Source organism: Cygnus olor, chromosome 23, assembly GCF_009769625.2.
Source record: "Cygnus olor isolate bCygOlo1 chromosome 23, bCygOlo1.pri.v2, whole genome shotgun sequence".
In the NCBI taxonomy this organism is placed as follows: domain Eukaryota; kingdom Metazoa; phylum Chordata; class Aves; order Anseriformes; family Anatidae; genus Cygnus; species Cygnus olor.
The window spans coordinates 1,187,344-1,207,518 of NC_049191.1; the positions used below are offsets into that span (position 1 = coordinate 1,187,344).

At 52.5% G+C, this 20,175-nt stretch overlaps 2 protein-coding genes across 2 annotated transcripts; one reads left to right on the forward strand and one right to left on the reverse strand.

The window, feature by feature from the left end:
- Positions 1-113: 113 nt before the first annotated feature.
- On the forward strand, positions 114-14,691 carry HDAC1 (histone deacetylase 1). Its single transcript, XM_040535388.1, has 14 exons — positions 114-264; positions 3,748-3,860; positions 4,279-4,396; positions 7,030-7,104; positions 8,215-8,353; positions 8,941-9,082; positions 9,885-9,977; positions 10,281-10,389; positions 10,567-10,707; positions 11,199-11,307; positions 11,413-11,543; positions 12,307-12,453; positions 12,560-12,608; positions 12,985-14,691. The coding sequence occupies exons 1-14, from the start codon at positions 216-218 to the stop codon at positions 13,010-13,012; spliced, it is 1,443 nt and encodes a 480-aa protein (XP_040391322.1). The 5' UTR covers positions 114-215; the 3' UTR covers positions 13,013-14,691.
- Positions 14,692-16,774: 2,083 nt separating this feature from the next.
- MARCKSL1 (MARCKS like 1) lies at positions 16,775-18,865 on the reverse strand. Its single transcript, XM_040535413.1, has 2 exons — positions 18,701-18,865; positions 16,775-18,135 (listed from the first exon to the last, which is right to left on the reverse strand). The coding sequence occupies exons 1-2, from the start codon at positions 18,794-18,796 to the stop codon at positions 17,509-17,511; spliced, it is 723 nt and encodes a 240-aa protein (XP_040391347.1). The 5' UTR covers positions 18,797-18,865; the 3' UTR covers positions 16,775-17,508.
- Positions 18,866-20,175: the final 1,310 nt, after the last annotated feature.

The window sequence follows — 20,175 nt, forward strand, 5'->3', positions numbered from 1 at the left end:
CTCCGCCTAGCCTGCTGGCACCCGCTCCCCCTCCGCCGTCGCGGCTCCCCATTGGCCGGCGGGCGGGAGGGGGCGGATCCCCGAGTGCCGATTGGCCCGGAGGCCGCGCGGGGGGGCGGGGCTTCGAGGCCCCGGCGGCGGGGCGGGTTGGGTTGCGCGGCGGCGGCGGCGGCGGCGGGGTCGGCGGCGGCAGGGGCAGGGGCAGGGGCAGGAAAATGGCGCTGACGCAGGGCACCAAGCGGAAAGTGTGCTACTACTACGACGGTGAGGGGGGGGGGGGGGCTCGCGGGGGGCTGGGGGTAACGGGGGGGGGTCGGGAGGGGCCGGGGGGGCGGGGGGCGGAGGGTAACGGGGGGTAACGGGGGGGTTGGGGGGGCGTGAGGGGGGTTTGGGGGGGCAGTGGGGGGGTTTGAGGGGGATCGGGGGGGGTTAGGAAGGGTGGGGGGCTTGGGAGGGGCCGGGGGCACTGAGGGGGGGGGGTTAGGAATTGGGGGGGGAACTGTGGGGGGGGGGCGGGTATTGGGGGGGGGTACTGGGGGGGTCTAGGAATTGGAGGGAGGGCACTGGGGGGGGGCAGGAATGGGGGGGGGGGCCCTGGGGGGGTACTAAGAACGGCCGGGGGGGGCATGGGGGGGCCGGGGGCACTGGGGTGGGGGGGTTAGGAGGGGGGGGGGACACTGGGGGGAGGTAGGAATGGTGTGTGGGGGGGTACTGGGGGAGGTAGGAATGGGGGGGGGGCACTGGGGGGGGTAGGAAGGGTGGGGGGGCACTGGGGGGGGCTGGGGACGCTGAGGGGGGGGGTTAGGAATAGTGGGGGGGCACTGGGGGGGTACTGGGAAGAGGGGGGAGTGAGGGGAAGGGTGGGGGGCACTGGGGGGTGGGGAAGGGGGTGCATGGCAGGGCCAGGGGGCAGTGGGGGAGGGGGGTTAGGAAGGGTGGGGGGCGAGGGGAAGGTAGGGGGCATGGGGGGGTTGGGGAGTGGGGGCACAGCAGGGCTGGGGGGTGCTGGGGGGGGGTAGGAGGGGTGGGGGGCAGTGATGGGGGGTTGGGAAAAGTGGGGGGGTGAGGGGAAGGGAGGGGGGTACTGGAGAGAGGGATTGGGAAAGGGGGGGTGCTGGGGGGGTTAGGAAGGGTGGGGGTGAGGGGAAGGTGGGGGGCACTGGGGGGGGGGGTTAGGATGGGTGTGGGGCACAGCAGGGCCAGGGGGTGCTGGGGGGGGGGGAATTGAGAAGGGCTGGGGGTAAGGGGAAGGCAGGGGGGCAGCCCTAGGGGGAGCAGGAGGGAGAAGGGGCCGGGGGTGATCCCAGGGCTTTGGGGTGGGGAGGAGGGGGCAGGAGGGGCTGGGGAAGGCCGGGGGAGCCACGACGAAGGGCTCGGGGGGGCCCGGGGGGGGGGGGCGAGCCTCCGTTAGGGGGGCAAAGAGGCTCTCCGGGAACTCCTGCTTGGGTCGGGGGCGGCCCCGTGGAGCCAAGGACAACCGACGGGGCCACGGTGTGGTTTTTTGGGGGGGTTCCAACGTCCCAGAGTGTTGTTCGGTGCTGGCTGGGCTGCAGGCTGGCGGTTTTCTTTCTTCTCTCTTTTCCAAGGCTGGGGGGGGGGGGCAGGCACTGGTTTCTGGCTCTGTAATCCCCCCCCCCGGTGGGACAGGGGAGTAACGGGGTGCAGGAGCTGCCCGGAGCCCCCGCTGGGTTCCTCGGGCGCTTTCCCCACGTTCTGCTGCTCGGCAGAAACCGGGGCTGTCCCACCTCTCGGGGCCCGTTTGCAGCCCCCTGCCCTCTGGGGGCGGTGGGCGAGCTGTGGGGGTGCTGCGGGGTCCCCCCCCCCCCCCTTCCGCGGAGGCTTTCAGTCCGTGAGGTCAAATAAAAACTTTTCATCGCTGTTTTTCCCTCATAAGCGGACGCGCTTCGCCTCCGAGCGGGGTGTTTTGTGTGTCAGGCGGGCAGCGAGGGCTTTAATTGCTTCCGAGGAGTCGCGGCGGGGTGGCGGGGGGGGTCTCTGGCTGTGCCCCGCTGTGTGACACCCGCCGTGTCAAAACCAGCGGGGTGCTGGGGCCCTGGGCGCTGCAGGAGCACTCGCAGGAAGCACCAGCGCGCCGGCCGGGTGCGAGCAGCCTGCGCCACGAACCAAAACCACCTCCAAACTTCTTCCTGCCCCGAGAACGTAACGTGGCCGCGAGGAAAGCCGCTCGGGTCGTGAACGACCTCGAGCCTTCAGAGGCACGAGGTGATGTCCGGAACGCAAAACAGCCGTCGCGCTGTAAAATGCTGAGCAGAGGTTGCCCTTGGCGTTTCCGTTGCGCGGTGGCTCCGTGAAATGAGCGCCGTGCCCTCCTGGCTGGCGCTGTCCCCCCTAATTTACTCCGTGGGGAGGTTTTAGTGCCTTGTTTCTGCTCTTTTATGAGGGGCTGGCAAACGTCCACAGCGCGTCCTAGGGTGAAAGTGTGCTTTTCTTTGCCGGGGAAGGCGTAGTCTGCACTTGGGGGGGGCCGGCTTGGTCGGGTCCTTGGTGTGCCACGCAGGGAGCTCAGGGCCGGGCAATGCGGCGCGGTAATGCCCCAAAGCGAGGTCCCTGGGAGCTGTTTGGGCAGCGCCTGGGGCCCTTCCCTGAGCTGTAAAACTCCGATGGCGGAAGGAAACCGCAGTGGGGGTCATCACTGAGCTGCTGGGAAGGGTCAGGGCACAGGGGAGAGGCTGGGATAAAGCAGCTGGGAACCACGGGGGTCTTTCCTGGGGACCCCGAGGTGCACGGCGGGTGTGTAAGGGTTAGAACTGCACCGACGGTGACTTCTCCTTTATTAGCGGGGTCTTGCAGAACCCCAGCAGACAGGAAGAGGCGCCCGGTAATCCACACGGTTATCGCACACCCGCCTCCGCGCGCCGGCGAGCCGCTAGGTCTGCGGGCTGGGCTGCAGGGCTCGGGGGGGGGGTGTCCCCAGCAGAGACCCCCCCCCGGCAGTGTGGGGGGCTCAGAGCATTGCGAGCTGAGGGTAGAGAAGGCAGGGGGTCGCTTTCCAAAGCTTCGCGTTTGTATCTTCTAGATGGGCTTTCGAGCATCTCTTACCGAGTTCCCCAGAGCTTGATTTAACCCGATTTTGCTGTAGGAATCGTCACCCGAGTGAAACACCTCGGTGCAGACAAAGGACGCCCGGTTTCGCTGTAGGACCAGCCGAATTGTTTGGGTTTGGGATTTGCGCCGTTCACGTGTAATTCAGCAGCAAGCAGTGCCGTGTCCGCCGGGGAGAACTTAGAGCCGTGCTGTGAGGAAGTGGCAGTTTCTCCTGAGCGCTGAGACCGGTGATGAAATTTTAATGCTCCCAGCTGAGTCACCAGCCAGACCGGATCGGGTCTCCTGCTTCCTAAACTGATTGCGAGTTGTAAAACTACGTGCACAGCCCGGCGTGATTTCCCAACACACCGAGGGCTGGGAGGTGCTGCTGCCGCGCGTGCCGTCCCCTGCTCCTGGCAGCTCTCGGTCTGTGCGTCCCGCAGCCAAATGGCAAAATCCGAAAGTTAAACCTTGTGAAAAATTTCATGAAAATAAGTACCCTGGGAGAGGAGGGGGAAAACAGCGGCGCCTACTGTGAGAGAGAGCAGCGTGAGTTCAGCTTTACGAGGCAGGGGAATATCGGGGTGGGGAGGTGGCCTGGGATAAACCCACAGACGACTGACGGCCCTGCGGCTTCACTGTGGTCGTGTCTGGAGGAATTCATGTTTTTCCCTGCCGTAACAAAATCCTTTCTGTCCCCAGGTGATGTTGGAAACTATTATTATGGCCAAGGGCACCCGATGAAGCCCCACAGGATCCGGATGACCCACAACCTGCTGCTGAACTATGGTCTCTACAGGAAGATGGAGATCTATGTAAGCGTGGGCCTGGTCGTGAAGAGAAATGTGTATGGGAGGTGTTAGTTCAACTGTCAGCTTTTAGTTTAATGAAAGAAAAGAAAAACTTAAATGGTTGTTCTGATGTATTTCTCCTTTCTTCCATTTCTATTTCACTGAGATGTTCTTTGCATCAGATAAGCTTTGGAGACTGGAAAATTGGTTTTCTCTCTGTAACTTAAATATTTTCTTTGTCTAGATATGCAATATGTTCCAGTCTGTGGTAATGGCATTCTTGCCTTTGAGAATAAGTTCCTCTTGTCTATTGCTGCTGGTTTGATTGTTGTTTTTTGTTTTTTGTTTTTTTTTTTTCCCTGGGAGTAAATCTGAGACTGGAAATGGGCTTCAGGGGAGAGACGTATTTCAAAACAAGCCTTGCTCTTCTTTGTCCTTGCAGCGCCCTCACAAGGCAAACGCAGAAGAAATGACCAAGTACCACAGCGACGACTACATCAAGTTTCTGAGGTCTATCCGCCCGGATAACATGTCTGAGTACAGCAAGCAGATGCAAAGATGTAAGCTGCGTGTGCAGTGCTGTAGTTCCTGACAGTGCTAAATTTGTGCGTCTGGGATTCCTGGGCGAGCTTTAGAAGGTTGTGATAAACAGAGCAGGAGGAACCCTTGGAGGCTGTCTTCCTCCTGACTTAGTTTTTTCTTTAGCTGGTAAATCAAGCATTTTAAAAATGGGTCCCTCTCTCAAGGCAGTATGCCAAAAGAGCTGAGGAGAACCCTTTGGCCTGGTGGTCTTTTTTGATCTTATGTTTTAATGGAAATTCTTCTAAATTACCTTCCTGGCTCAGAGATGACTGAACTATGCTATTTATGAGCTACATGCATTTTGTGTAATTGTTTAACTTTAACCAAAGGTCTTGGGGTGGGAAAGAGTTACATATTTTTATTTTTTTTAAAAAAAAGCTCATCAATCATGTCCAAAATCTGCAGTTATTCTGAAGGATTTTCAGAGCAACAGCAGTTTGAAAGTGGGGAAAGTTTGAGATGCACAACAGTACCTGTCCACTTTGTGTTGGAATGCTGCTTCTTTTGTTTTTTTTTCTTGAGATATTCTCCATTCTCTTCTTCTAACCTCTGCAGTCCATGAAAGCAGTAAAACGTCTTGGCAACTTTAACGAAATCTTTTTTCGGTTTATGCGCAGCTCTGAGCTGATGTCCTTTGGCAATGACTGTCTAGGTTTCTAGCTAGTAAGGACAAATAGATGGGGAAGGCTTGGGGTTCATTTAAAGTGTTTTGATGATGCACGCTGCATTCCTCGAGAGCAGAAAAAAAGCCCATGGGATTCATTTATGTGAAGTAAGCGTAATTTCCAAATTAAAAGAAATACGGGTCTCACGTCTGAAGTAGGGGCACTTGGAAATCTGGTATGAGCTGAAATATTCACGGCTGAAATAGATATTTAGGCATGGGCACGGTAAGAGACATGACTAATATATACTGAAAGACTTCCTACAGTAAATAATATGTCTTAATATACCAAAGTACATATTTACACAGTGAGCTGTTTACCCCTGGAGCTGATATGGCTCATAAACACCCACTCTGCTCTCTGGTAGTCCACATTTTCTGTACTGCATTTCCACAGAACTATATTTACCTGAAGGAGGCAAAATACGAAAATTAATCTCAAACGCGCATAGGACAGATCTTTTCTTCAACAAGACCTGTAAGGTGCAAGCCTCTGCCTAGCTAAAGAGCTAGCACGAGAGGCTCAGAACGGATTAGTGGTACAGGAGACAAGGTCACTGCTCCTCGGTACAGTGACAGCTCTCTGTAGCCTGCTTTAGCTTTCCTTTCAGGAAAGGGTAGGGGCTGTGATGTCCTCAAGGATGTTTCCACGTCAATACTGGACTCTGTCTCGGATACAAAGATCCTCACCCACCCGCTGTAAGGAGGAAAGAGCATCTGCACCGCTTGTCTCGCTTTATGCCTCTAGCCAAGTGATTGACCCCCATTATTAATATCCCTCCCTCCCTGGTAGTCCTGGCTGCTTCGAATCTCATGGTAGGAAAAGCCTCCCAGGCTTCTGTTATACAGCAGCTCCTCCTGTCTTTGCCAGGATAGCAGAGGAAAACCCTCAGATACTGTCAGTGCTGCCCACAAAGTTCTGAGGGGCAGCAAAGGTAATGAACGGTTTCTAATTTAATTTGGTAATGCCATGTTGCCTGTCTGAGGACTTGAGAAGACTACTCCGTAGCCTGAAAAACAAAGCGTTTAATTTGCTGCAATGGGAAGCATGCAGAAATTGATGACTTAAATTCTCCTCACTTCACAGGAAAAGCTTCTTTGAGTTAATTATTCAAATTCGGCTATTTGCTATGCCCTGCTGAAACAATTGGAAAGGGGGAACAATTACTTCCTTTGAGTGTCCTGATGGGCATTGTCCTTTTCAGAGGTCTGTGTCCTGAACGGAGACCATCCAGATCCCCTTATTGCATCGTCTTTGTGAAAAGACTGCGTACTGTTGCGTTTCTAATGCTGAGATCTGCAGCTTGTGCCTTTCCCATTAAGCACAGAAAAAAAAAACATTTTAGAGATATTGCCACAAAAATACAGATTTTCTTTTTGCTTGTGAAAGCAAACCTTGCAAAATCTCGCTTGGATCCAAGCCTGCTGTTACTGTCTTTATGTATAATCGTGAGGGCTGCTGGCCTCCATTTCGCACAGGCTGTGCTGACCAGCACACGCTGCCAGAGCAGAGCCAAATACTGTAAATGTGCTGCCTCACGAGGGGCACGGGAGTTTCTGCTAAGGACGTGTGCTGGTATTACGCAGCTCTGGTCGATAGCATCTCCCCGCTGCCCACTCGTCTTCCAAGGTGATGGGCTGGGTTCTGCATCCCTTCGTGGCACGCCCCAGCAGATGGCGTGCCTCTCTCAGCACAGCCCCTGGCACCTGCTGTCCTGTGCTCCTACAACGTGCACGAGGGTCAGGAGCACCTTCCCGGCAGCAGCAACCTTTTTGGCTCATCAGGCAACCTCAGGCTGATTGCACTCGTGTATAATGCTTTCTTTGTGGTTATTTTTCTGTTGATTAAAATGCATATCTGGTTAGTTTTTAAAATCAGATCGGTAGCGTAAGCTTTACCATTTATTTGTGGCTTTGTCTTACTAATTCTTGTGTATTCTTTTCAAGTCAACGTTGGGGAAGACTGCCCTGTGTTTGATGGGTTATTTGAGTTTTGTCAGCTCTCTGCTGGAGGCTCCGTTGGTAAGCTTGCACCTCATCTGTTCTTTTCTTCTCCTCAGCAGATGTATGTAATCGTTGTAGGTGGTGGTGGGGAAGCCCTGGGACTCTTTCTGATTTCTTTAATAATTAGACCCAGATTTCTTGTTATGTTACAATTCAAGCCTTGCACACTGACAGATCCCTTTACGTTTGTGAAGCATAGCTTCACGAGTTGGAGTTACTTCAGTGACTGTGTGAAGGAACCTGTGAGTGATAGAACAGCGTTGCATGTGATAGACAAAACCCCAGCTGCAACAGGGATTTAATTTAAAAAAAAAATCGATGTGAGCTTTACAGGAAGAAAAGTTGTAAAAATATTGCTCTGAGTAGGTGTAGCCTGGAAAGCAGAAAGCGGTTACTTAAAGCCACTGGCTCAGGCCCTGAGGCAAAATGGGATCGAAAGCTGGAACATTGAAAATGCTTTCTCTGTTTTCAAATACTTTGTTGCAGAAACTATTGGTATTACCCAAACTGTGTTGCTGTGCAAAGGCGTTAAAGCTCTGTGGCCGCTACTCCCGCAGTGACATCTAGAAATCTTTGTTTCCTGTAACAGGGCTCAGCAGTACCTACAAGGACTGACTGCAGCTTTTTTTAAGTGACTGTGCTCTGTGGTCCCAAGGTTGTACGTTCCACAGAATGTAGCATTTGTTTCCATCCTTGGAGACTTGCAAAATTGCAGAAAGTTTAGGAAGGAGCTGGGGGGAGAGAACTTTGTCTAAATGCATATTGACCCAAGTATGTATCAGATAAAACCGTTCGTTAAAGTCTCTTGCTTGTGGCCCTGAGAAATCTCCACTGTCTTCAACTCTGCCCCAAGCTAAATGCTGCGGACTTGTTTGTGCAGATTTTGTGCTCTGAGGCGTAAGTGGGAAGCGGTCAAAAGTGTGTGCAGGCACAGTAGTGGCTGCGTTGCTCTTCCCTTGTCTTTGTTAGCTTGTTGAGCCAGCCACTGTTCAAACCCTTGGCTTGGGCTTGTGCCCAAAAGCACACAGAAACAACGAGGTGATGGCAGGGGACCTGTGCTTTATCCCTGCGTCCCTGCCATGGGTACTCTGCCCTCGTGCTAACGTTTTGTAATTCTTCTCCCAACAGCCAGTGCTGTGAAGCTGAACAAGCAGCAGACAGATATCGCTGTGAATTGGGCAGGGGGCCTTCACCACGCTAAGAAGTCGGAGGCTTCTGGCTTCTGTTACGTCAACGATATTGTCCTAGCCATCTTGGAGCTCCTGAAGTAGGTGGATTCCTTACCACTCTTTAAGCCCTTACCACTCTTTGTTGCTTTTTCAACTGTGTTTTCCAGGGGGGTTTTATTGAGCTACCTCTTCGGGATGCGGTGCCCTCTCTGCAGAAGGGCTGTGTCCCATTGTGGCTCTGTGCGGGAAGCAGAAGGCTTGGAGCATTGTGTGGTTGCTCTTAGGCCCTCCTCCTTCCCCCGAGAGAAAGGGGGCACAGCTGTAAGATGTGTCTGCTGGTTACCACCCTGACAGCTTTTGGCTCAAGGCAAACCTCAGTGGGAGGCTTGGCCATAAAAATGCAGAGTCCATTGGCTGAATCTGAATAAACTGAGTCAAGTCTGCCTTCAAAGATCAGCTGCAGCAGTAAAAGCCACTTTGTTTTCCTTGGTGATTCTGCTCCACTGCTGACTGAGGCACGTGCCCATTCTCCACACTTCTTGTGCCTGTAGACACCAGAGAGACAGCTGCTTGGTAGCTGTGCAGCCTCGGGATCAGCTTCTTTGTCCTCTCCCCACATACTCTGCTGGGAAGGGCACTTTCTGCTCGGAAGAAACGCAGCATTTTGACTCCTTTCTGATCCTAGGTATCACCAGAGAGTGCTGTACATTGACATTGATATTCACCATGGGGATGGTGTGGAGGAAGCCTTCTATACGACAGACCGTGTGATGACCGTGTCCTTTCATAAGTACGGAGAATACTTCCCGGGAACGGGGGACCTACGGGTGAGAACGAAGGCTTAGCAGAAAATTCTCCTGAAATTCTTAACTAAAATCACTGCTCTCCTGGGTTTTCCTGCTTTAAATAATGCTCTCAAAGTAGCATCCTTTTAGTGAGAGAAAAGGTGTATATGTGAGGCAGCTGGCTTGGCTCTTGGAGTGGGTGCTTTGTTCCTGTGATCATGGTCTATATAGCCATAAAAACAAGGCTGTGATATTGGTCGTTTAGCAGCCTTCTGGTGGAATTATTCTCAGAAAAGTGACTGAAGATGGCGTCTTGGTCACCTGCAGCTTCTTCCAAGCTCAGTTTGGTCACGCAAGCTTTTTGTGAAAGTTTATCGGGGAGTGCCTTTGTGTGTGTTGGTGCATCTTGCTGGCATTTCTTCCTCTGAGTCAGTTCTGCGTGTTAAGAAATCGCGTGGTGTTCACGGTGGCACTCTTTCAAGTCAGATACAGGTGTGGTATCTGGTTGGAACTAGAATTTTGACCACCAGTTTTACTGCTGTGTAAGAGAGTGGCTTTTGCCAGTGGAGTGGGAGGCTGTGTGCTCAGAATAACATTAAGGTGACAGTAGTAGATTCTTGTTCCCTGAGCAGAGGGCTAAATGCACCCACTTAGGCTAAATACCCTGCTGTTGGGGTCAACTGGCTCTTGCCTTCTGATGCCAGGACAGTATTCTTCCATGAGAGTTTAGGCTTATAGTCAGATTATGCTGATGAAATCCCAGACTTCCCTTCATAATTGTGGTGCAGTTTGTGTGTTGCAGCTGATTCTCTGGTGACCTTATGGTTTCTCCTGTCTTTAACAGGACATTGGTGCAGGCAAAGGCAAGTACTATGCTGTCAACTACCCCCTCCGTGATGGAATCGATGATGAGTCCTATGAGGCGATATTCAAGCCGGTGAGTGTCTTTGCTGGGTGATTCTTTGTGTATCATACTTTGTCGTTGGGTACTTGTGGAGCCATTCTTCGGGGAGACTCAGACTGCAGTTATGAGATTCTTCAGGGGTTATATTTCTCCCTAACAATCGCAGCCTGTCATCAGTAAGCTTTTCGTTGCAAGAGCCCCAGTGTTACCAGTACAGGGGAGCCAACAGCTGTGGGAACACTAGGAATGTCTTCTTGTCGCTTGCTGACATGGACATTACTGTGTTGTTGTGACACTGTCCTGTGGAGAAAGCGTAACAATGGGTTTCTTGTTTAGGTGATATCTAAAGTGATGGAGACGTTCCAGCCTAGCGCAGTTGTCTTGCAGTGCGGGTCGGATTCTCTGTCAGGGGACAGGCTGGGTTGTTTTAATCTGACCATCAAAGGTAAGAGTACAGTGTTTCCATCAAAATAGCAAGGCCGGGTCTGTGATCCTGAGAGGCCAGAACTGTATGGTACAGTGCCTGTGTTAAACTGGCACAAATAATCTAATTAATTTTCACTGAGAAGTTTGTCCTTATGCCATGAAGCTACGACCTTTTTCCCCACTGCCTTTGCTTCAGGTCATGCCAAGTGTGTGGAGTTTGTAAAAAGTTTTAATTTGCCTATGCTGATGCTGGGAGGAGGTGGCTATACGATCCGCAACGTGGCTAGATGCTGGACCTACGAAACTGCTGTGGCTTTGGACACTGAAATCCCAAATGGTAATAATTCTCCCCTGAAATGTTTGAGGCAAGACAAAGGGACAATGACTATCTGGTAACAGAGCTCAGGGAAGTAACGTTGCTGTAGGAGAGGCAGGAACCCTAAGATGTTTCATTAGCTCTTGATTATTACTTGGGAGGAGCTTTTTGATTCTCTGATTTGCAGTAGCTGTTCCTGTTTGCGTTACAGTTCTGTAGGTCTCCCCTCCATCAAAAGGTACCCAGCAGGCTTGCTGTCGTACCGAAATGAGATGACCTTCGACTGAAAACTTTTGTGTGCACTGATAGTGTTTAACTGCCAAGTAAGCTTAGGCTCTGTTGTTGCTAAGCTATCTGCTTTGATCTGAGTTTGGGCTACGAAAGCGTCAGCTCCTACCCCTAGGAAAATGCAGTTGTGCTCTTATGTAGCACTGAAGCCCACTGTGTATGAGGTATTTCAGTACCGGTCCACTGTTAATTTGTGCTTTTGTCCTATTTTAACTTGCCTGCAGAACTTCCATATAACGACTATTTTGAGTACTTTGGACCAGACTTTAAGCTGCACATCAGTCCCTCCAACATGACTAACCAGAATACCAACGAGTATCTCGAGAAGATCAAGTAAGTGTTTGCTCCTCTTCACAAGACTGACACCTTCTACTGGGGGCTTCAGAGCCGTGGGTGGCTTCTTGCTGACGGAGGTATTCCTTTTCTGGCTGGCTCTAGGCAACGTCTCTTTGAGAATCTGCGCATGCTGCCTCATGCCCCTGGTGTCCAGATGCAGCCAATTCCCGAAGATGCTGTTCAGGAAGACAGTGGAGATGAAGAGGAAGAAGATCCTGAGAAACGCATTTCAAGTAGGCACTTGCCTCTGGCATAGCGGCGTTGCCTTGCTGGGAAGTGTACAGTTCAGGGCCTGTGGGTGCCAAAGCTGAACGGGATCAGTTAGCTGGAGAACTGTGCAGGCACTAAACCAAATTACCTTATTAAAGACAGGAGGATATATGATTCAGATTTATTTTAATTCTGGAGTCATTCAGTTTGAATCTTTCCAGTGTTCTGATTGATTTTGTAAGGAAGCAATGAAGCTGAGTACTGCGGGGCTGGTAGATTTCTTCTCCCTGGGAGAAATGTCTCCCTGGGAGACAATTTCCATAAAGAAAGAACTTAGGCCTTAATGTGAGAATTTAAACAGTTCCTGTGATGTAGGTGCTATGACAGTCTCCCAGAAAGTATTCTATCGGGTTTGATCCCAGAAGTTGCCTGCCTCAGTGAAAATGCTAGTTTTTATCCAGATTGGCTGATGGCCTTTAGATCTGGCAGTCAGATTTTCTCAGTGTGAAGTTGGTTAACCTGCTTATGCTGTCAAGTCTAGACATCACGCTGTATCTAATCCAAGTCCTACATGTGATCTTAGATCTTAAGCATGAGCAGTCAGAAGTGATCAGTTAAAAGAGATGGCAGGTAGAAAGATGAAGTGTTTTCGCTGTGGCCTAATTGTGACTTAGGTAGGTTTATTAGTTCCTTCCTACGTGTGTAGATGCCCTTGGAGAAGTTAGTGCTTGGTGTCTTCTGACTTTTAACTCTGCTGAAACAACCTCTTCTCCCCTTCACTCTCAGTTCGCAATTCTGATAAGAGAATATCATGTGATGAAGAATTCTCTGACTCCGAAGATGAAGGGGAAGGAGGGCGCAAAAACGTCGCCAACTTTAAGAAAGCGAAGCGTGTGAAAACAGAAGAGGAAAAGGAGGAAGAGGAGAAGAAAGGTAACAATGAAAGCTAGGACTGGAAGCCCTCCCAACTGTATGGAACTTTGCCTGGTGTGTGCTTTCCTACTGTTCTGCCATGTCTTTTTTTTTTCCTCCTTTCTAGAGGAAAAAGAAGAGGAAAAACCAAAAGAGGAGAAACCAGAACCCAAAGGGTGAGCCCCATGTCTCTTGGCTTGGCAATTAACTGGCTGTGTTTGTACTTCCTTGTGCATTCCCCCGATGGGTTATTGTGTAACTTGTGGGGTTGGAAGGGAGATGTGGTAGTTTGGATGGCTTTGTCATGGGGAGAAGTTTGCATAGGTAGAACAGGGCACCTGATAAAGCGCTGTGAAAGCCCTCAAAGAAAAGGGCTCAAAAATACTGTGTATTCAGTACAGCATTACTAGTTTTAGGGGGAGATCGACATCAGAGTACGGTAAGTGTTTTTAAGATGGGCCATCTAAGAAGCCTTTTTAAGGCTGCAGCTCTAGCTTGGGTACAGCCTGAGGTACTTTTTTAAACCAAATTCTTCACTATTTCCTTCCACAGGGTGAAGGAAGAGACGAAATCTACCTAAGATGGCTGCAGCTGGACAGTACCTGTCAGTGCATAGTTACCATAGGTTAGCTTCTCCGGTTGCCTCCCATTCCACAGGATTTATATTTTATATATGTTTCTGTATATATTTCTATATAAATATATAAATGACATGAGAACTGTAAATTATTCCTTGCTGCACTCCTCTGGGAGCAGATAGGGAGGATTCTGCGGAGTAGAGAGACCTGCACTGCCCAGGATTGGTGACTGGGAAGTTTCACTCTTGCCTTCCACTGCCTCCTTAGTGTGTCTTTTAAAAAAATCACTTCCTTTCTTTACTCTCCTCTGAAGTAACCACCCTTGGAAAAGAATAATTTAAGTAGAAGTAGTATCTGCATTTCAGGTTAGGTGGAAAGATGGCCATGAAACTTTTTTTTCTTTCTCTTTTTTTTTTTTTTTTTGATGGGAGATATGAATTCCCAAACGAAGCCTGTGAGAGACTGACTATTCCTTTGGTCTTCAGTCTGATTCCACCATGGCAAGTAACTGCAAGCTGGTGCCACTTCTCAGGGTCAAATAGTGCAGTTCTTGAATAGAGTTGGCTACCTCCCTGCAGCAAACTTGTGGAAAGAGATGAAGCAGCTTAAAAGCAGATCTGAAAATTGCTTGAGTGAATCTGCCCAAGAGCCCTGCAGGTGCAGATCTGGAAAATGCAAAACAAAAATCACCCTAATGTGGTGGTTAACATTTTCCAAGATCTTGCAGATCCAGTTAGTGTGGCAGCATTATGCATCTCGAGTAAGAGAAGGGATGAAATTTTTATACATTTTTTTCTATACTTATGCCCCTCTTTGCAGGGGGGAAGTGAGTTACTGCCCGTCTGGCCGCCTGCTTCGCTTTTCCAGCTTGTTCTGCCCTCAGCTACGTTTGCTGTAATGTGCTTTCTCGGTCCTGATCTGTATCTTAGCTGAAAGCATGGCAGAAATTCCCAAGTCGTGTAAAGACCAGACAAACCGAGCCCAGCTGAAGCGTCTTGTCGACATGTGTCGCTCACTGAAAAACTTCTCTGAAGTGAAGCATACAAATGTTTTCAGGTTGAACCTCTCCTCTCTTTGCTCTCAAGGCCAGTAAATATGGAGAACTTTTTATCAGCAGTCTGAGCTGTTATCTGTACAAGGGAACAGCAGATGGGGCTCTGTACATTTTTATAACTACTCCTCTTCCTACTCCCACACATTATCTCACACCCGAAGGTCTTTTGTGATCAGAACTGGCCTTTCTCTTGCATCTCGTTTTGTACAGCTGATTGTTAGATGAGCTTTCTGTGAAATGCGTTGCTGAGCTCCAACTTTGCAGAAGTTTTGCAGGCAGTTTTGACTCGCTGCTCTCCTTTCTCAGGGGGATTCCTCTGTCCATAAGAGGATTTGTACCTCCCACGGAGTGCTGCTGATGGTTTCAACTCTAATAATGCTGCTAACTTAACACAGGTTATTTTTAAAATGTTTTATTTTTTTAAATACTTTTTTTCCCTTTTCCACCGTAAGTTTTTTAGTCTCTTGGAATCTGAGTGACGTCTCACTCCCGCTTTTCAGTGTTTGTATGTGAAGCGAGAGAGATCAATGTATCTTTGTGTCTGGGGGGGGAAATATATTGTGGTTTTTTAAAGATGCTTTTATTTTGAATTTTGAGAACCTTTGTAATAAAACTGGTACATTTCTATGGTTGGCCTGAGTTTGTACTGCTTTCTGCTGAGAGGAAATACTTGGTTAGAGTGGGAGTGTGGTTGGTTTTCAGAGTCGCTACTGGAAAATGTTGCAGTGGCTTGGTCACGATCATGGTGTAGTGTAGAGCCCTACAACAAAAAATGACAGCTGTAATAAGGTTTTGAAAAGGTAAGGCATGATTTTTTTTCCCCCTCTTTTTGGGGGGGTGGTGGCTAGGTATATTGGTTCAAATGCATCTACTGAAGCCTGTAGCATTGTATATGGAACATGCTCCGTGCTGCATGTAAAAGAACACTTCAGTTCCCTTGGTAGATGTTGAAATTTCCTTGATTTATTTTTTTTGTTCCCCTGCATTTTACAAAATAGCCTTGAAATTCTCATGGACCCCTTCTCTCTGGAAAAGGTAAGTTGAAATGCTGTACATTTTGTGTGCTCACACCTCTTCTGAGGATCACAGGGGTAGTTCTTGTCCTCCTGAAATTGCAGCCAGGTTCTCCTCCAGCAGCATTGCTGATGCTAATTGAGGTTGCAGCTTGGTGGGGTACAGTGCTTCATGCACTGACTCTTGGTCTGAAAGCAATGTTAGTCTGGAAAGGGGAAAAAAAAGTTACAGGAAGGGAGTATATTATGTATTTTTTTGCATGAGTTTAAGTGGTTTTAATCTGGTATTCACTTGAAAAAAAATAAAATTAGGAGCAGGGTAATTTTGCATTGAGTGCTGATCACAGCTGAAATGCACATGGAAGGTTCCCAAGCCAAATCTGTTGTTTAGGTAGTTAAAGAAAAGCTTTGAGTGGCTCAGTTGCCTTTCATTGCTGTAATAATACTCCAGGAAACTTAGCTATCCTTCTCACCCTAGCACACAATTAAAATCCTCTTCTCCTCGAACAAAAACAACCGTACAATTCAAGTCACCCCTACTATATCATGCATGCCAATGTGCAACTGCAGCCTTCCTCCCTTCCAGCCTGTCTTAAAATGGCTGCCGCAGCCGCGGCTCCAGCAGATGCCTTGAGCCCAGCACCTCTCAGCTGGGCCTGCTGCAGCTGTGCCTTGCGGGGCACACAGGAGCCATCTTCCAGCTCAGAAATAATTTGTAGATTGCAGTGCCTGCATTCGATTTTTTTTTTTTTGCCCCAGGTTAATGGGGATGAATGCCTGCTGCAGTTGGAAGCGGGTTACTTGCTTTAGTTTTCCATTATTGATGATAATAAATACCTTCTGCAGTTGGAAGCAGGTTATTTGCTTTTAGTTTCCCGTTATTGATAGGAGGATGGGCTGCATAAAGCCCAGCATTCATGTTTCTATCAAAGGACCACAGAGGAGCTCTGGTGGCCTTGCCCCAGGCCCTACCTTGGCAGGGTGGTGCCCCAGCAGCCCTTGGTCCTTGCTTTTCTCCGGGCTCCCCTTTGCCAGCCAAAACAGCAGGGGCAGGTGATTAAAGGGGGATTAGGAGCAGGCCATTAGCTGCAGGGGGCCCTGTGCTGTCCTACAGCCTGAGGGGGCAGGATGAGCTGCTGGAGGCTGCTGCCTTTGTGCTCTGCAGCTTCTCTAAGGTGGGCAGTGCTTGCTCCTGCCTTCTGCAGGCCTGCCCCAGGAAGACACAGCTCTGTCCCCAGGCAGACCACAGGAGAAATGACGGAGGCATCCAAAATGCCTTCATTTTCTCTTTGGAAGGAAAAATCCTTGCTCCCAGGTGCTAGCTCTTACAATCAGGCACATCTCCATAATGCAGGATCAGCTCCTTCCTAAAGCCACAAAAACATTAAATCAAAATTACACTGGGTCTGCTTGGGCATCCCTGGTGAGAAGTCCCCCCTCCACCCCCCCCAGGTATTGTGGTTAGGTCTCCCAAAATCAGGTAAAGAGCCAATGGGCATCCTGAGGCAGCAGCGACAAGAGGCTGGTGTGAGAAAGTCCTTTGTGGCTGTAGCTCTACATCTGCTGCAAGTCAATTAACTGCGAGCAGAGCCAGGGCTGGGGTGATTAAATGCAGCAGCTGTTGAACTAAATAAGCAACTGCTATCTTCACTGGCCCTTGTCTGGCATCCAGGACAAGAAGGACTCAAGCTCACCCATAAAGGGGTCACCGTTTATTCCTTTCAAATGTTACAATAAAACCCATACAGCTTTTTTTTTTTTTTTAGAAGTTAGAAAATTGCAAATCAAGTGTTTTGGCCATTAAAAAATTATTTACAGAGAAAACAATGTTGCTTCACATTATACAGCTGGCAGGCCCCCTCCCTCCACCCCAGACCCTAAAAGTTATCCCCTAGAAGCAGAATTAAACACAGCGGACTTACAAGCTTTACGGTTTTAAGCCAATAGTAAGACTTTATAAAAAAAACTAACCAGATTAGCTTTTAAACCACTGGTTTCTATAAAAAGCACAAAATACTTTAAATGAAGTCAGAACCAGGAATGTAAACTGAGAAAAAGAATCCATTGAACAGTCACTGGCTTGCTGGGCTCATAGGAGCGCAGGGACGGTCGGGAGGCCAGCAGAGACCAGAGCAGGACGTGGGCTCTGGGGTCTTACAAACTGTAAATTCCAGTTATGTCCAGGATAGTCTTCCTCCACAGTTTTAAAGGATTCAGGTAAAACTACTCCGAGTTGTGATGGTGGTGGGAATCCAAACCAGCTTCCTAACAGGAGTGGGGTAGAAATAATAATTCAGGGCTGGGTTTTAGAAAGCGCTGTCAGTTCTACACCGGAGAGGGGAGGTGTGTGGGCAAGGCAGCGAGTCCGTGGTGTTACTGGGGTGGAGAGGATGGCGCAAGAGTCTCAAGTTAGGTGGATGCCAAGCAGGCTCTACTCTTCCTTCTGCTCCGCTGCTGCAGGAGCTGTGGGCTCAGGCCCCGCGGGTTTCGAGGGCTCCTCTGGTTTGGCTGTATCCCCCTGGGGGTCCCCCGGCTGCTGCTTCTCCTCCTCCTTGCTCTCCCCTGCTTCTGCATCCTCCCTCTTGGGCTCGGCTTCCTGCTGCCCCTCGGCAGCGGCCCCGGCCCCGCTCGGCCCCGCGCTGCCCCGCTCCTCCGCCTGCCCCTCCTGGGGGGGGGCCGAGGGCTCCGTCCCGCTGCCGGAGCCAGGGGGGGTCTCCTCTCCCTTGGCCTCTGCTTTGCCTTGGTCCTCCGTAGGAGAGGACGCGGAGGAGTCCCCGGCTTCTTTCTTGTTCTTCCTAAAGGAGATCCCGCTCAGCTTGAAGGACTTCTTGAACGAGAACTTCTTCTTCTTCTTGGGGGTGTCCTTGGGGGCTGCGGCGCCTTCGGGCTTCGCATCCCCACCTTCGGCTGCGGGGGCTGGCTCGATGGCATCCTCGGCGCCCGGCTCGCCCTTGCTGTCCTCCTGGGGGGGCTCAGCCGAGCCGTTGCCGTTGAGGGGCGCCGCCTCACCCCCCGCCTTGGGCGTCATGTCCCCGTTGAGCCGCAGGTGGCCGTTCTCCTGCGGGAGCAGCTCCGCGTTATGCATGCCCAAGATCCGGCACCCGCTCCCCAAAACCCCAAATCCCCCCAAAACCCTCCAAGCCCACCACCAGCTGGGGTGGGGACCCCAAAACCCTAAATCCCTCCAAACCCGCAGCCAGGTGGGGCGGGGGCACCAAAACCCCAAATCCCCCCAAACCCGTAATCTGCTAGGACGGGGACACCAAAACCCCAAGTCCCCCCAAATCAACCCGCAGCCATGCGGGGGGCACCGAGCCGGGAAAAGGGGGGGCCACCGGGGCGGGGGCGTTCGCACCGGGCGGGGAAGGGGGGGGGAATCCCCGCGCTGCCACCGGGCGGCGCCCGCGCTCCGCGCCCAGTGCCGGGAGGGGGGCCCGGGGCGCGGCCCGGTGCCGGTCGGTTCCGCATCCCGGAGCCCCCGGGCGGGACCCCCCCCGTCCCACCCTTCCCTCCTCTCCCCCGCCACGGGGTTTCGGCCGCCCCCTCCCCTCCGAGCAGCGGCCGCCGCCTTTGTCCGCCCGCTCCGGCGGGGCGCCCGGCGCCTCCCGGTGCCCGGTACCCACCTGCCCGTTGGCCTTGGCGGGCTCGGTGGCGGCGGCGTGGCCGGCCGGGGGGGCTCCCCCCTCCGCCTTGGCCGCCTTGGAGCCCTGGCTGCCCATGGTGCGGCGCCCACCCCGCCGCGGCGGCTGCGCTCGGCGCCGAGAGGCAGTGGGCAGAGCCCCCCGGCGGGGCGCTGATAAGGCGCGGGGACGGGGCGGGACGGCGCCGAGACCGCCCCCGGGGCGGGGGGACCGGGCTGCAGCCAACGCCCCGTCGGGGCCGGGGGCCTTCTGCCGTTTTCCCCCTCCCCCGACGGCCGGGGAGCCCCCGCTGGGGATGGGGAGGAGGCGGACGGGGAGCGGTGCCGCCCCCGGCACCCCAAGACGCTTCTGCCCCCAGCCCCGGCACCCTGGGGTGTCGCCCACCCTGGGGTGCCGCTCACCCTAGGGTGCCGCTCACCCCCGGGAAGGTCCCTCTGGGGCAGGCCGGTGGCACTTGGGCTGCACCCAGCTCCCCGCCTCGCTGTGGCACACACCCCCCCCACACCCCCCCCCCCGGCACGCAGCTCGTTAGCTTTGCCCCGCAGCCCTTTGCTTTCCTGGAAAGGAAGAGTGTAGGAGAAAGGAAAGTGGGACTAACGCGAGGCCGATGCCAAGCAGGAGGGACGTGCGGCTTGCCCGCGCTCCCAAGGCCACAGCTGCAGCAGGGAGCCAGCAGTGGCTGTGGGAGAGTGTCCTGGGGTCAGCCCTCCTGGCACCCCCCCCAGGAGGGTCCCAAGAGCGAGACCCCCCCCCCCCCCCCCCCCCTTGTGCCAGTGGGTGCTGGCAGCGCTCCCTGACCAGCCCGCACCCCACCAGCAGCATCCACGCTCCGAGAATGGGGGCCTGAGCCCCAAACCCGGCATGGCCCCCGTGCCTTCAAGCACCATGCCGGGGTCTGCAGCCCCCTCCTGCCAATGCCACCACAGCTCCAGGCAGCACCCAGCACCCGACACCCAGCACCCAGCACCCAGCTGCGCGCCGCAGCGGCCGTGCAGCATCAAGGCCAGCGTCTCCGGGGTGGGGGGGGGAAACAACGCTTGGCTGTGTGCGCTCCGCCAACAAGGTCATGTTTTGTCTCCGTCCTCCCTCCCCCCCCCCCCCCCCCAGCGCACATCATCTCACCCCCATTGGAGAGAAATTGCGCTGTTAATTAAAACAGGCGGCATCTTCCTTATTGACTTTTGGTTGCCAGTTGATAAAGCCTTTGCCCGGCTGCTGGTTTGCCCGCCCGCTCCTCGAGCTGCCTGCGAGGTGGGCAGCGGCCGTCAGGGCTGCAGAAGGGCCGTGGAGGATGTCCTGGGTCGAAAAGCACTCGGTTTTCAGAGCACAGCGAGGCTGTTTGCTTTGGCGAGACAAACAGCCCAAGCGAGTCCATTAAATCAGTCGATAAACACGATAAACACACCGTGTCTCCGCCACTTGGTGCCCAGTGCCCCCGCTGGTACCTGCTGGGTCCA